Source organism: Pocillopora verrucosa, chromosome 6 (assembly GCF_036669915.1).
Source record: "Pocillopora verrucosa isolate sample1 chromosome 6, ASM3666991v2, whole genome shotgun sequence".
Classification (NCBI taxonomy): Eukaryota; Metazoa; Cnidaria; class Anthozoa; order Scleractinia; family Pocilloporidae; genus Pocillopora; species Pocillopora verrucosa.
In genome coordinates, this window is record NC_089317.1 from 21,804,907 (window position 1) to 21,817,460 (window position 12,554).

Sequence of the window (12,554 nt, forward strand, 5' to 3'; positions counted from 1 at the left end):
CGTCATGAAATAACATAGATTTGAGAATCAACACTATTGTTTGAGAACCTGCTAAAAGTTAATTGGTTGTCTTCCAACCCCAAATCAATTTCTGATGTGTCAATAATTTCGGAAACATTTATCTTGAATAACGTTTGTCGAACGTTTTCATAATTTATGAATTAACTCTCCAGCTACTCCCGTATCCCACGTATATTCAACATTCAAGCTAGGTCACTGTATTTTCTTCTTTTTTTCGTCACAATTGATTATTTAGTGCTTTAATTCTTAAGAGCTAAGGTCAGCATGCATCAAACAAACGGCGGCAAGTCACCCAAATTTGTTTTCACTCCTACTTTCATATTTTGTAGCCCAATATGTTCTATTAATTGCGGTGTAGTTTTTTGTGAAAATTAATTTTAGTTTTCGAGAAATAATTTTTTTCGTTCGACCGCTCAAATATGCAAATTTTCACCGTGAATATTACCCGAGTTGTGTGACCTCGTGTAACGAATGTACTAGACCTACGGTATTTCTGAGAACATAATCCTTTGTTTTATCATCTAAACTTAATCCCCTGTCGTTATTGAAGCTGGCAAAGAAATATTTATTTTTTGGTGAATAGTTTTGTCCGACATACTTTTCCTATGTCGACCCCCCCGGTCCAAATCCGCTAGCGGATATGGACCCCCCCCCTCCGCGGATTTGGACCCCCCAACAAAACTGAATGAAAACATCATCCTTAACGTTCTTGTAAAAATGGATGATACTTTACATTCCAATGCGTACTAAAGTATGTTTTTAATTCAAAACATGCGTATCGTCAATGCATACGAACTGGCATCCCTTCGGATGTTTCTTTTGACCAAGGGAAAATGGGCGAGAATTTAGTTTAATGTCTGGAGAGAGGTCGTTTTGAACCTTTTTGAACACCGCTAGATTCAATGAGAGACAAACTTGTGACACTAATTTATTTTGTCATTGTTCAATGCCCGAGTGCTGGGACGACATGGTGCAGTGCGAGTTGTGTGAGGAAAAGTTACACATGAGCTGCGAGGGATTTAAGACTGCCCCGGAGGACGAGTGGCTCTGCATTGTCCGCAGATTGCCAGACTCTAGACGTCTTCGTAATTATTAAGTTGTTACTTCGGATCCCTCAACAGTTAACAATCGTTAAAATTAGAAAATAAGATTGAGTTTGATGTAATAGTCTCCACTTTTGTGATGTAATGCTGTTGTAATGTTGATTTGCATCTGAAAATAAGCTGAGAGTTCCAATAGTTCAGAATAGAAACATTTTTACTTATCATAGGCTTTACAAACGACTTGTAATACGAGTAGTTTCTTTGTTCTTGTTCAATGTTATTATTTTAGAAAATGAGACTGAGTTATTTCTGTGACTGGACGCAATAGTCTCCACTATTGTTATGACGTTTCGTACCAATGTTGATTCGCATCAGAAGAAGCAAAGATTTATTGTAACAATTTCAATAGTTCGAATGCAGCTGTTTGTTCACATCTAATTCTTGCGTATACTGTACGACTCGCTATTATGAATGCGGTAGAACTGGAACAAAATGGCTGTTTTTGTTGTTTTTTTTACCTTTATTGAGGAAATGTTGTGTTGTGATTGAAAAGAACATCGACAAAAAAGCTTGCAAATAGAATTAGTTACCAAATATGATAGAGAGGATGCTTAAAAGGAAAGTTTGGTAGGGGGGTCCAGATCTGCGAAGGGGGGGGTCCATATCCGCTAGCGGATTTGGACCGGGGGATCCAAATCCGCGGGGGGTTCAAATCCGCTGTGACACCGGCTGAAGTCAAAGTATGGTTACAATAGTCAATTTGATTGACAAGCTACATACTGATTTAGCTAACTGATCTGTTTTATAGGCGTCTCATCTTACATGCTAAAAGGGAGATTTGCTGTTTAGTTAAATCGTTCGCTGGTGGAACTTGTGGGTTTAGTTATCGAGAAGACCAAGTCGTTCCCTTGCGTGATTGTTAAAAAGACATTTCAAGTCACTTGCGGAGTTGCAAGTTTTCAGATCCAGAAAATGAAGTTGATCTTGTTTTGTCGCGTGCCGGCATCTTCGAGACACCAAAAGATATCGATGATTTTACAAATTGCCCCACTCACAGATCAAATCTCGGTATTGGGTGGAATCGTGGTTCCAATAGCAGATGTAGGGTGCGAAAAGAAATGTCCGGCCATGGTAAAGGTAGGGTTAAGTCGATTCCGAAAGCTCATAGGGGAATTGGCAAGCGTGTATCACAGGTATTACTCAAGATGTCTGGAAAATTCGTACAATCTGGCTTCGGTAAGTAGGCTACTTACCACCGTTAGCAAAATTACGCGTGCCGTCAGACTTAAGTTTCGATCGGGAATTGGTCAACAGGCTACCAAAAATTCAGACAGAGGCGGAGTTTTCTGAACTAATGTCTGAACGCTTTGTTGGCTTTCCGCTGTCTGGGGGGACGCGTAGTTATGCACACGGTGGTAAAGGCCCTTCCGTACTAGCAACTAGACGCTGACAAAACTTGTTTCTCTTCGCCAAAAATCACATCAGAATTTGTCCTTGCTAAATGTCAAGTGTGCTGCACGTATCAGCACCCCAGGGGGACTCTTTTACATAAGAGGGCGGGGGTGCGCGCCTGGAAGTACGAAAACGACCGCTATGAAATTATAAAAGGTACTTAAGTCTTATCCGTGTGGGATTGGCAACAATTAGCCTGTAAAAACATGTGTTTATGTCCTTTTCTGTCTTTTTCAATGCTTCCCTCGCTCATACAGAGGATTCATACAAATATGAGAGCCGTGCTGCGTTTAAATTGCACAGGTAGAAAAGGTCGTCCGGAATGAGTGTTTCGTTCTGTAATGAAAACCCCAATAAACTCACTCAGAAATGACTCGTTTCGAATAAATTTTACGCTGGTTATTATGTGGCAACCGGTATGTACTCATTCTTGTACAAAACTCATTCGAATATCATGCAAAAGGCCCCTAAAAGTTTTCATTCCCAGAGCATCACGCTTTGCTCGCCTGTCTGAATACTAAAAATTTCAATAGCGTTGAAGCAACAATCCACTTTTGACTGCTGCGCTGCCGCTGAAACAACGATTAGTGAAGAAAGCACAGATTTTAATGTTTTCAATTCAACGTAAACAAAAATCTTTACACGTGGTAAATATTCACTTGTCTCGGTATCAATTATTGCGTGACTAGCTTATGATATAAATGAGGGAGTGGAAAACACAACGCAAAACCTGGGCTCCTGTCAAAAAGTAATACCCAGGCGTAATATAACAATCGAAACGGCTAATAAAATCATAAATAAACAAGGTAAGAGTGTTATTATAGACTTTTTTACAAATTGTAGTGATTTATGCCAGTTAACGGTGGCGACAAGTAGGCGTGCCATGTATATTTCATAGTCGCTATCAAGTAAATTTTGCCGGACTTTGAGTTCGTCTCAAGATAGAACAACACAAATACACAAGAAAATTTTTACAGTAACTTAATAACCATCCTTTGGTCTTTTAAAAGCTTGAAGCTCAGTAGATTTTGTCATATCGGTCATTGTCAAAACTGTCTTTGTTTTGATGCTACTTTTCGACATAGGAGAAGTATGTCGGACAAAAATATTCACCAAAAAATAAATATTTCTTTGCCAGTTTCAATAACGACAGGGGATTAAGTTAAGATGATAAAACAAAGGATTATGTTCACAGAAATACCGTAGGTCTAGTACATTCGTCACATTAGGTCACACAACTCGGGTAATATTCACGGTGAAAATTTGCATATTTGAGCGGTCGAACGAAAAAAGTTATTTCTCGAAAACTGAAATATATTTTCACAAAAAAACTACACCACAATTATAACAACATATTGGGCTACAAAATATGAAAGTAGGAGAGAAAACGAATTTTAGGCGACTTGCCACAATATTTCAAATTTGTTCGATGGATGCTGACATCCTCTCTTAAATACCATCCTTTATAAAAAAAAGCCTCGGGTAACAACTCCATAAAATGCCTCGGTAACTATTTCCTGGGAAGTTTCTGTTGCAACTGGTTCTAATGAAAGTATTGCAAAATTGAAAGCATGTAGCAAAAAAGGAAAAAGCCGCAAATTCCGCTTTGGTGTAATTTCCGCCTAGTGTTGTTAAGTAAAGCTGGCCGCTATTTTGATTATATTTGACATCGATCGAAGACAAATAAAAGCCCTTTCTGTCATGAATTTTTATGGCGAACGGCAATTGCTGTTATCAATATATATTTTAAATTGGTTGGGTGTTCGTGTGGTATTTACGGAGAGAAGATTCTCGACCTCATTGGGGCTTGTGTGGTATGGTTCAAGAATTACATTTCCCTGCAGGAGGCATATATACAATTAAAGTAATTAAACAACGAGATTTTGCCGTTTTAGAGTATTGAGTACAAACCAAATTCTCAAAAAAGTTTGGTTTTGAGCTACATTTCGAAGCAAAAATTTCCTTGAAATGAGGAAATGTTTAAACGTTGATGGCATTGTTCATTGGTCGTGTGTCCAGATAATTTAAAAGAAATATGATACTCTTCCCAAGTATAAATGAATAATAACGGAGAAAAGCAATATACACATCAAACAAGTATCAAATGCAAATAACAAACCTTGAGAAAACGCTGTGTCTGACATCAGAGCGGAGAATTGAAATAAAACGGAATAGACAAAAACAAAAAACATGTTTAAAGAAATTGAATCTTCTCGTCAGCAAAGGAAAAAATTGTAGCTTTGTTTCACATGCGATCAGTGACGAGCTGCAGTCAAAATCTTATTCTCCTGTGAACATTGTCAAGGCGTTGATTACAACCAATAGAATTTTAAAAATGATTGCAGCTGCTTTAAGCTTTCTGACGTGTAAACCAATGCTGTCATTGTTTACTCAAACATGTCAAAAGAAACAAGTTTTCCTTATATCCCCACTACTTAAGAAAGTGAGGGAAGAGGCGGGCGCTTATTTAAAGGGGGGGTGGGGGGGGTAGGGGAGGGCGCTTTTTTGACATTATGAAATAGGGGGTAGGCACTTATTCGGGGAAGGGCACTTATCAGAGCGTGGGTGCTTAGTCGAGGAAATATGGCATTCATTATCTATACCCTTTTTCCGAGCAGACATTATCTTATTTAAAGTATTTGATGAACTCTTGTATTTGGCACAGTGAACCTTCAATTCTAAGATTACTCCACTATATTGTAACTCTTTTAATTGCAAAAATTTTACATAATTATGAATTTGAATTAGAATTCTTAATTCTAGCTCTATTGTCTTACAGTGGCGTTTCTAGTATGGTGTCTTGGCGCACTCTTTTTTAATTAATTCTTATTCAAATATTATTTTGCCCATTACTCATTTGTTTTTCATTTATTTTATAGCTACTGTTATCAAATTATCATATGCAGTTTTTCTACCTATGTACTGCTAGGGGCCTAATCAGCCTTATTAACCCGAGTTGAGATAAAGTTACTTAAGTCACTTGCCTACAGTGAACATTTAATTCCAAGATAACTTCACTATACTGTAACTCTTTCAATTGCAAAAATTTTACTTAATTATGAATTTGAATTAGAAATCTTAATTCTAGTTGTATTGTCTTACTGTGGCGTTTCTAAAATGGTGTCTCGGCGCCCTCCTTTTTTATTAGTTCCTATTCAAATATTATTTTGCCTATTATTTATTTGTTTCTCATTTATTTTATGGCTATTGTTATCAAACTATCATATGCACTTTTTCTAGCTGTTGTGGAGAAATTGCAGTATAATAAGGCTCTTGTGTCGGACGTATTTTTTTGTGCAGACCCAGTGTTAGGTATACTAAAAGTCTTTACAACTGATTCTGAGGGTCAGTTCGCAAATCGTAATAACTAATAATGATCAATAACAATTATTAGTAGTAACAACGATTAATAATAATTAAGCAATAAACCACACTTTCTATCAGTTTACCGGCTTAATAACTCAAGTGGGATGTTGGAGGAAGAAGAGAAGTTTGTAAATTACGAGCCGAAGGTGGCAATCTATAGTCTGCTTAGCAAGTTCTCACTCTGCCAGGCGTTTGAAGGGAGAAGGGGATGGGATAGATAAATGGAAAAGGGCTTTTTTCAGTACCCCACCTCTCCTCCCCAATTCGTAGTGCGTTTTCCAAGGTCATACATGGATTGAAAGAGTTTACTGCACTAAAATATATCCCATAGCTTTGATATATCTGTTACCATTATCAGGGGAAGCTGCTGCTGCGTTTCCACACGTATTGGAGTTATCAGGACCTCCTCCGGTACCAAACCCAATTCTGGAGTCACAAGTGCCACAATCGTTTTCCTGGTTAGCTATATAACCAATTCTTGCTTTAGCATGATTACTTAAAGTACCTACAGCATTGAAGCCCTCCTTGTTACAGTTCAGTTGCAAAGAGCCCTGCGCACCAATCAACTTCTTCCACTCGTCACGACCCAGTGAAGTAGCGCGGTATGTCCCATCAGCGATCAGTGAGTGCAGAGAGTTGGCTTGATTGTTAAAGACAATAAACCTGAGCTGTCCACTAATCTTCATACCGAGACAGATCTTGGAGAAAGGTGTGTTCCAATAGGTCGGTAACTTGGTCTCTTGTGAGTCAAACCCAGTCCTCCCGCCGGGGATGTTGTATTGGTTTTTATCACTCCAGTAGTGAGAGTCATAGTGAAACGTTGCCTAAAAAGAATTAAGAGGATTTAATTTATCCTTAAATGTAAATAACACAATGCATCACCCAAGGCAGGACCCTCATGAATCAGTAACACAGTTCGCGTAGAAGCTATCAATCTATACCCTACTTGCAGGCGGGTTAATTAGGAATTTGTCACGTTTTGAGGTATCAAGGTATTGTAACACTTATGCCAGAAGAATTTGGGCACGCAGGGGCAGCGAAAAGAATATGGGCGAGTTGCCAAGAGATTCTATAGTAGTTTCGACGCTTCTGAATATTTCTTCCTAGCGCTTCATCAACCGCAAGAAAAATTCGCCAAGAATATTCCACCATATGAGGCTCACCTGGTTGCCGTCAGTCTTCATAACAGGCGTCCATCCTCCATATCCGCATCCAAAATCCCCCATCTGACAGAGAACTGTGATCAGTTTAAAGTCAAGGTATAATGTAACCAGTTGACTGGCGTTTGACCTGTTTGATACGAAAAGAAATCCATTCGTGATCAAATTAATAAAGGGGTGAATTTCTTAAAAAAACCGTGACGGCAAAACTGACCAATGAGTGTACACAAACCGGACTAAGTACATTCGACTGACAACAACCTTTCACTTGACTCTGATGATGACTTCCGCTCAGATTGTCGAAACGTCAGTCACCATTACCGACAACAGTCCTTCTCAGGACTACACTCACCCGGACGATCAAACTACACTATTACAAGCTAATTTATTATTATCAACTGAGTTGATAACGCAAATTGGCCATCGTACAGAGTTTCATAGCTGACATTTCGAGCGTTAGCCCTTCGTCAGAGCAATTGACGAAGGGCTAATGCTCGAGACGTCAGCTTTTAAACTCTTTACGATGGCCAATTTACGTTATCAACTCAGTTGATGATAATGGATTACCTCGTGATCATATTAGTTTGTGGCGAAAAATCTTCCCTCGACATCAAAACTATTCGACAACTTTGTCTCTTTTTCATGCTCGAAAAGATAATCATTTGGTATCACTTACTTGAAAATGTTGTAAGCTTCTTTGCAGGACTCAATGCCTGAATGTAAAGAAAAAAAGAAAAGTCGGGTGTTTAAGATATTTAGGCTCTATCACAGTTCAGTTGGAGACACAAAAGTAGAGTCGTTGTACATTCTTGTATCAAGCTATAAAAAAAATCTTTGAGCAATAAGAGATGATAAACATTACTTAGGCACCAGTTATAATTTACTGTCGAGGGAGGGGGGGGGGTCAAAGGCTCTTCTATATCTCTAAAATCCCCACTAATTGGTATTTTTAAAATTGACAGTCAGTTTCTACAGTCCCCCCCCCCCTTTAACCTCTGTCGGCGACTGATTCCCCCTCCTTTCCCTCTGAAAATCATGTGATCCTCTAAAATCCTCCACCCCCCTCCCCCGTGGTTAATGATAGTTGATGCTTGAGAAGAAGTAAAAATAAAATTAGATATTCAGTTTTTCTCGCCTCAGACCTTTCGATTTCGCAGTCAGATGCTTAATCAACTTGAGCATCGAGAGATTCAACATCTTTATGCATTGCATTAAATGTTTTTTAGTGATCTATTTTCGCTAGCTATTTTAGAACATTTTCGAGCTGCGAGGTTTAGTAGTAAAATTTATGGCAGTCACTTGAGAATTATAGTATTTAATGTTGTTGGATGTATATCAGTCACAAAACCATGCCAAACTTTTCACCTTTTTCACAATATTCTCCTGTGAAGCCTTTTGCACAGCGGCATCCGAATGAGCCATCTCTGTAGTTTGTGACACACGTTGCCTTGTGTTGACAAGGTGACGAAGAGCAAGGTGACTGCAGAGAAACAAAGTAGGAAAATGGTTCATTTTGAAAGGCAGCTGTAAGTTTTTAAGTAAGTGGTGAATAGCGGGTACATGAATCCGCCAATCCGCGCTATTCCGTCAATCCGGTTCGGATTCGTTTTAGCAGAAATTTTTGATGGTATAGACATACCTCATATGATGGTATCTAGGTTTTTTTTTTCATTTTCATCTACAGTTTTAAGATTTTGGCTGAGTTTTCTGCCTTTGCTGGCATTTGAGAAAGTGGTTTTATGAGATTAAAAATATATTGCTAGGGCGTTGGGGTCTATGAGTCTGGAAGGGTTTTCTAACCGTTTCGAACGTTCGCAGCAACTGAAGAAGTCTGTCGATAAAACATATTAAAACACAAATTGACTAAAGGCTAACCAAATGTTGACGATTCAAACAACGATCCCATTCTTTAAATAAACAGAATCTGGTATCTTGACTAAAATTTTCAACCGAGTCACATATATTTTCTTAGTCTGCCGACGTGCCTGGGAAACAGAAGGTGGTAAGTAAGTAAGATGGTGCGCGGCACGAAAAAGTGTTTGCATGCTTTACAACATGCCATGGAAATATGGTTGTCAACAAAATGAATACGAAAACAGACCGACACCATTTGCAGTGGCTTTAACCTGACTGCCTTCTCTCTACGATCTTGACAAAGCTGTCAAACTTTTAACACGTTTACTTGTCAAAATTAAGAGTGTTTCTTACCTCAATGGCAAAATGATGCGAACTTTTATTCCCTTTATACTCTGTGGAGTTTCTGAACTTATCAGATGACAACAATTCGCACCAAAGTTTTCCATGGGCTTCTTTGAAGGCGGCCAGGTTTACAGAGAGACAAAACGGATTGCTGAGGCATTCTAACGTGCAGTCAAACGCATCAGACACTGCCACTGTTCCAACAAGCGGGACATTCAAGTGATGAAACTCGTGTCTAATGAATGTACGTCTCAGGAAGGTTCTCGTGGAAGAGGCGCGGTTGCCCTCACGATACACAGGTTTTGATTCTGCAACTGGAAAGAAGAACAGTTTGTAATAAAAGGATATGATGGCAAGACTCACAGGAGGGAGTGGTGAGGAAGGGACCTCTTGTGAAATTCGCTGTTTAGGGAGATGAAAAACCATTTTGCTATGGTCAGTAGTTAAACAGATTGACTAAATTGCAACGTTTGAAGCATACCATAGAAAAAAATTTTTTAAAGAATGGTTTCAAGGCCGATTAGTATCAGCCTCCCTCCTTCTCATCTCTCTCCCTTCTCTCTTGGCTCTTTTCAATAATTCCGGGGTGACCCCTACCTCTCTGCGACTAAAAAAAACAAATTATAACTTTGCCGTATTAGGGTATTGTAGAGTACAGCGAAGAATTACTCGAACGAAACGAAGAATTAACTTTCAAGTAAAATTTGATCCATATTTTCCTTTCGAAATCAATATTTTGAGCATTCATGGAAAGATATGTGACGTTTGATTAGAAGCCTAAACGTGCTTTTAGATCATAAGAAACCAAGGTAAACAATCGTTAATAAAGAATTTTAACATCTCCATGAATTTTCTGATCTAAATGGAGGCAAAGTTTGTCAGCTCCCTCGTGTTTATTCAGCAGCTATCCATTCCAAATACCTGAAAGGTTAGAGAAATCTTCCGAAACTGTTACTAGGGTACCAGTCTTAATTTTAGAACTCATAAATTTTACTAATTGGAAGCAAAACAGATGTTATCTTGTCAATAGCTTGAAGCTGTCTTAACATCTTGGTTTCCGCCAAATTTAATTAACAATTTTCCTTGACCATTGTAGGTCGGCAAATTTGTTCGGTGCTCAGCTCATGAGGCCCTCGGTCAAGTTGGGTAAAAACAAGCGACATTTCGCAAGATAAAGAGAGAAGGATAACATGTGAAAAATTCATTTCGGTGGCGAAAGAAAATCGTTTCATTGAATACTTAAAATGATCATGTTGTAGATAGCTTTTTCGCAGCTATTTCAACAAGCCATTTCGATTTCAATTTATTCATTAGTTGTTCAGGAACCTCTCAAACATAAATTTGTATTGTCTTACCTTCTCAGTTATCAACACCTGCCGTGTCATTTACCATAAATATACACGCATTCTAAGTGACTTAAATATATTTATTCACTGAGGTAACATTTCAATAATAATTACCTAACTATAACATACTGCTTTCAAACTTTCCTTCGGAAAGGGAAGAACATCAATCAATGATCTGATAGGCATAGGAATCGAATGTTTCTGCGAACCCAATTTTAGAAGTCTTTGATAAACTGTTTTGAGTAAAAGCATGGTAGGGTCGAAAGCCTATAGTAAACATCCTCAATTTCATCTAGGTTGAAAGGAGTGTGGCTGTTTTTTGGCTATATTAAGAATTTAATTTGAAGTTGAATAAAGGATTTTTCAATCAATAACCCAACTGAAGTGTTAAATGGATGTTAGAAGGTAACAGATCGACTTCAACTATGCAACTTTCAAGAATTAAATTTCACAACAGCGGATATATATGAAAGGATGTTAATTAAACATTCAAATTGTTAAATTCAATAGCATCCCAGGATATCAGGTGTAAAGAAAATTGGTGAAACAAGTTTCTAAAGAGCATTCAACTCCCATCACCTTCTAGTCAAGAGAAAATATAACAAAAGAACGAAAACTGATGCAAGTCAGGGAACATCGAAGTTAATATAAATGAATGAATATTACCAACATCAACGTTCTCACTCTGAAAACAGTTAGAGATACTATACAAACGCATCTAACAAACCTTTTGAAAAGGCTGGATCTGGAATTAGAGCAGAGAGTTCAAATAGAAGGGGATAAAGAAGACCAAAAAACATGTTGAGAGGAGATCTCGTCGCTGATGTGAGATATTTAGCCTGGCCTCTGATGCAACTGACTTATTAACAACTGAAATGTTGACTACAACCAATAGAATTTGAGCGATTCCAGCTGCTCCCAATTTGCTGACGTACAAAGCAGCCCTTTCCTTTGGTTTTTGCAACAGAACATGTCACAGTGCCATGGTTGAGTTTTACAAGGGCGGAGGGGAAAACGAGTCAAAAATTGAGTTTCAACTCATTGTAGTTATAAAATGATCCCATGACCCGATTTCCGCTTTACTCTTCCCTTAATTCCAAAAAGGGAACATTTTCTATATAGTATCTGATGAACTGATCGTGCAATGAGCATTTACTTACATGATAATAATTATAATAATAAAAATAATAAAGGAAGTGAACCTGTCGTGATAAGTTTTCCCGTTGACAAGTTTGCGACTGCAGTGTTAATGGAAAAAAAAATTCGAGTACATTTATGTCAGTTTCTGACGAAGGGAAGTTGCTATTTAAGGAAAAACTTGCCAACCACACGTGGGTTATGAACAATTATTAAATGTTGGAAACCTATACATATCATTAAAGATTTATGACAAAAAAAAAAAACCTTTTAAAGAGAGTCTTTTGTTATAAATTTTTGATAAGTTGTTAAAATGGGTTCCCATTTACGTGTTAACTCAATAATTTACATAGAGAACTTCGTAATGTATAATTAATTCTCAATAAAGTTTGCTTTTTAGCTACATTTCAGAGCACAAATTTCCTTGTAACGAGGAAATGTTTAAACGTTGATGGCATTATTCATTGGACGTTTGTCCATATAATTTAGAAAAATATGATAGTCTTCTTAGGTGTAAACGAACAATAACCGGAAAAACATTCAGATATTAAAGAGGCTCCGTAGGGTTTTTGACCGCGCAAGATCTGGGTGCGAACATAGCGCATAGTTTTCGAGAAGTGTCTTGCACGTCAACTCTCGGATTATTTTAGATAAATGTTGCCACCGTTCCTGTCTGCTTATAGAAGGGGTTACAGCTGTGAGGCGGTACTTCTAAGTTTGATTGAGGACTAGAGGATTGCTCATGACAATAACTGTTTTGTTGGCGCAGTTTCTATGGATTTTAGTGAAGCCTTTGATATGATATCGCACGACCTCCTCTTTGCCAAGCT

General features: G+C 38.0%; 1 protein-coding gene across 1 annotated transcript; it reads right to left on the minus strand.

The window, feature by feature from the left end:
* Positions 1-5,294: 5,294 nt before the first annotated feature.
* On the minus strand, positions 5,295-11,420 carry LOC131776343 (uncharacterized). The gene is made up of 6 exons (XM_066168611.1): positions 11,315-11,420; positions 9,251-9,555; positions 8,408-8,522; positions 7,719-7,755; positions 7,046-7,172; positions 5,295-6,706 (listed from the first exon to the last, which is right to left on the minus strand). The coding sequence occupies exons 1-6, from the start codon at positions 11,385-11,387 to the stop codon at positions 6,188-6,190; spliced, it is 1,176 nt and encodes a 391-aa protein (XP_066024708.1). The 5' UTR covers positions 11,388-11,420; the 3' UTR covers positions 5,295-6,187.
* Positions 11,421-12,554: the final 1,134 nt, after the last annotated feature.

Coding starts and splice junctions, on each gene's coding strand:
- LOC131776343 (XM_066168611.1), bottom strand. CDS start 11,387: ATGTTTTTTGGTCTTCTTTATCCCCTTCTATTTGAACTCTCTGCTCTA. Junction 7,173..7,718: donor GAAGCTTACAACATTTTCAA/GTAAGTGATACC, acceptor CGTATCAAACAG/GTCAAACGCCAGTCAACTGG. Junction 6,707..7,045: donor TGAAGACTGACGGCAACCAG/GTGAGCCTCATA, acceptor AATTCTTTTTAG/GCAACGTTTCACTATGACTC.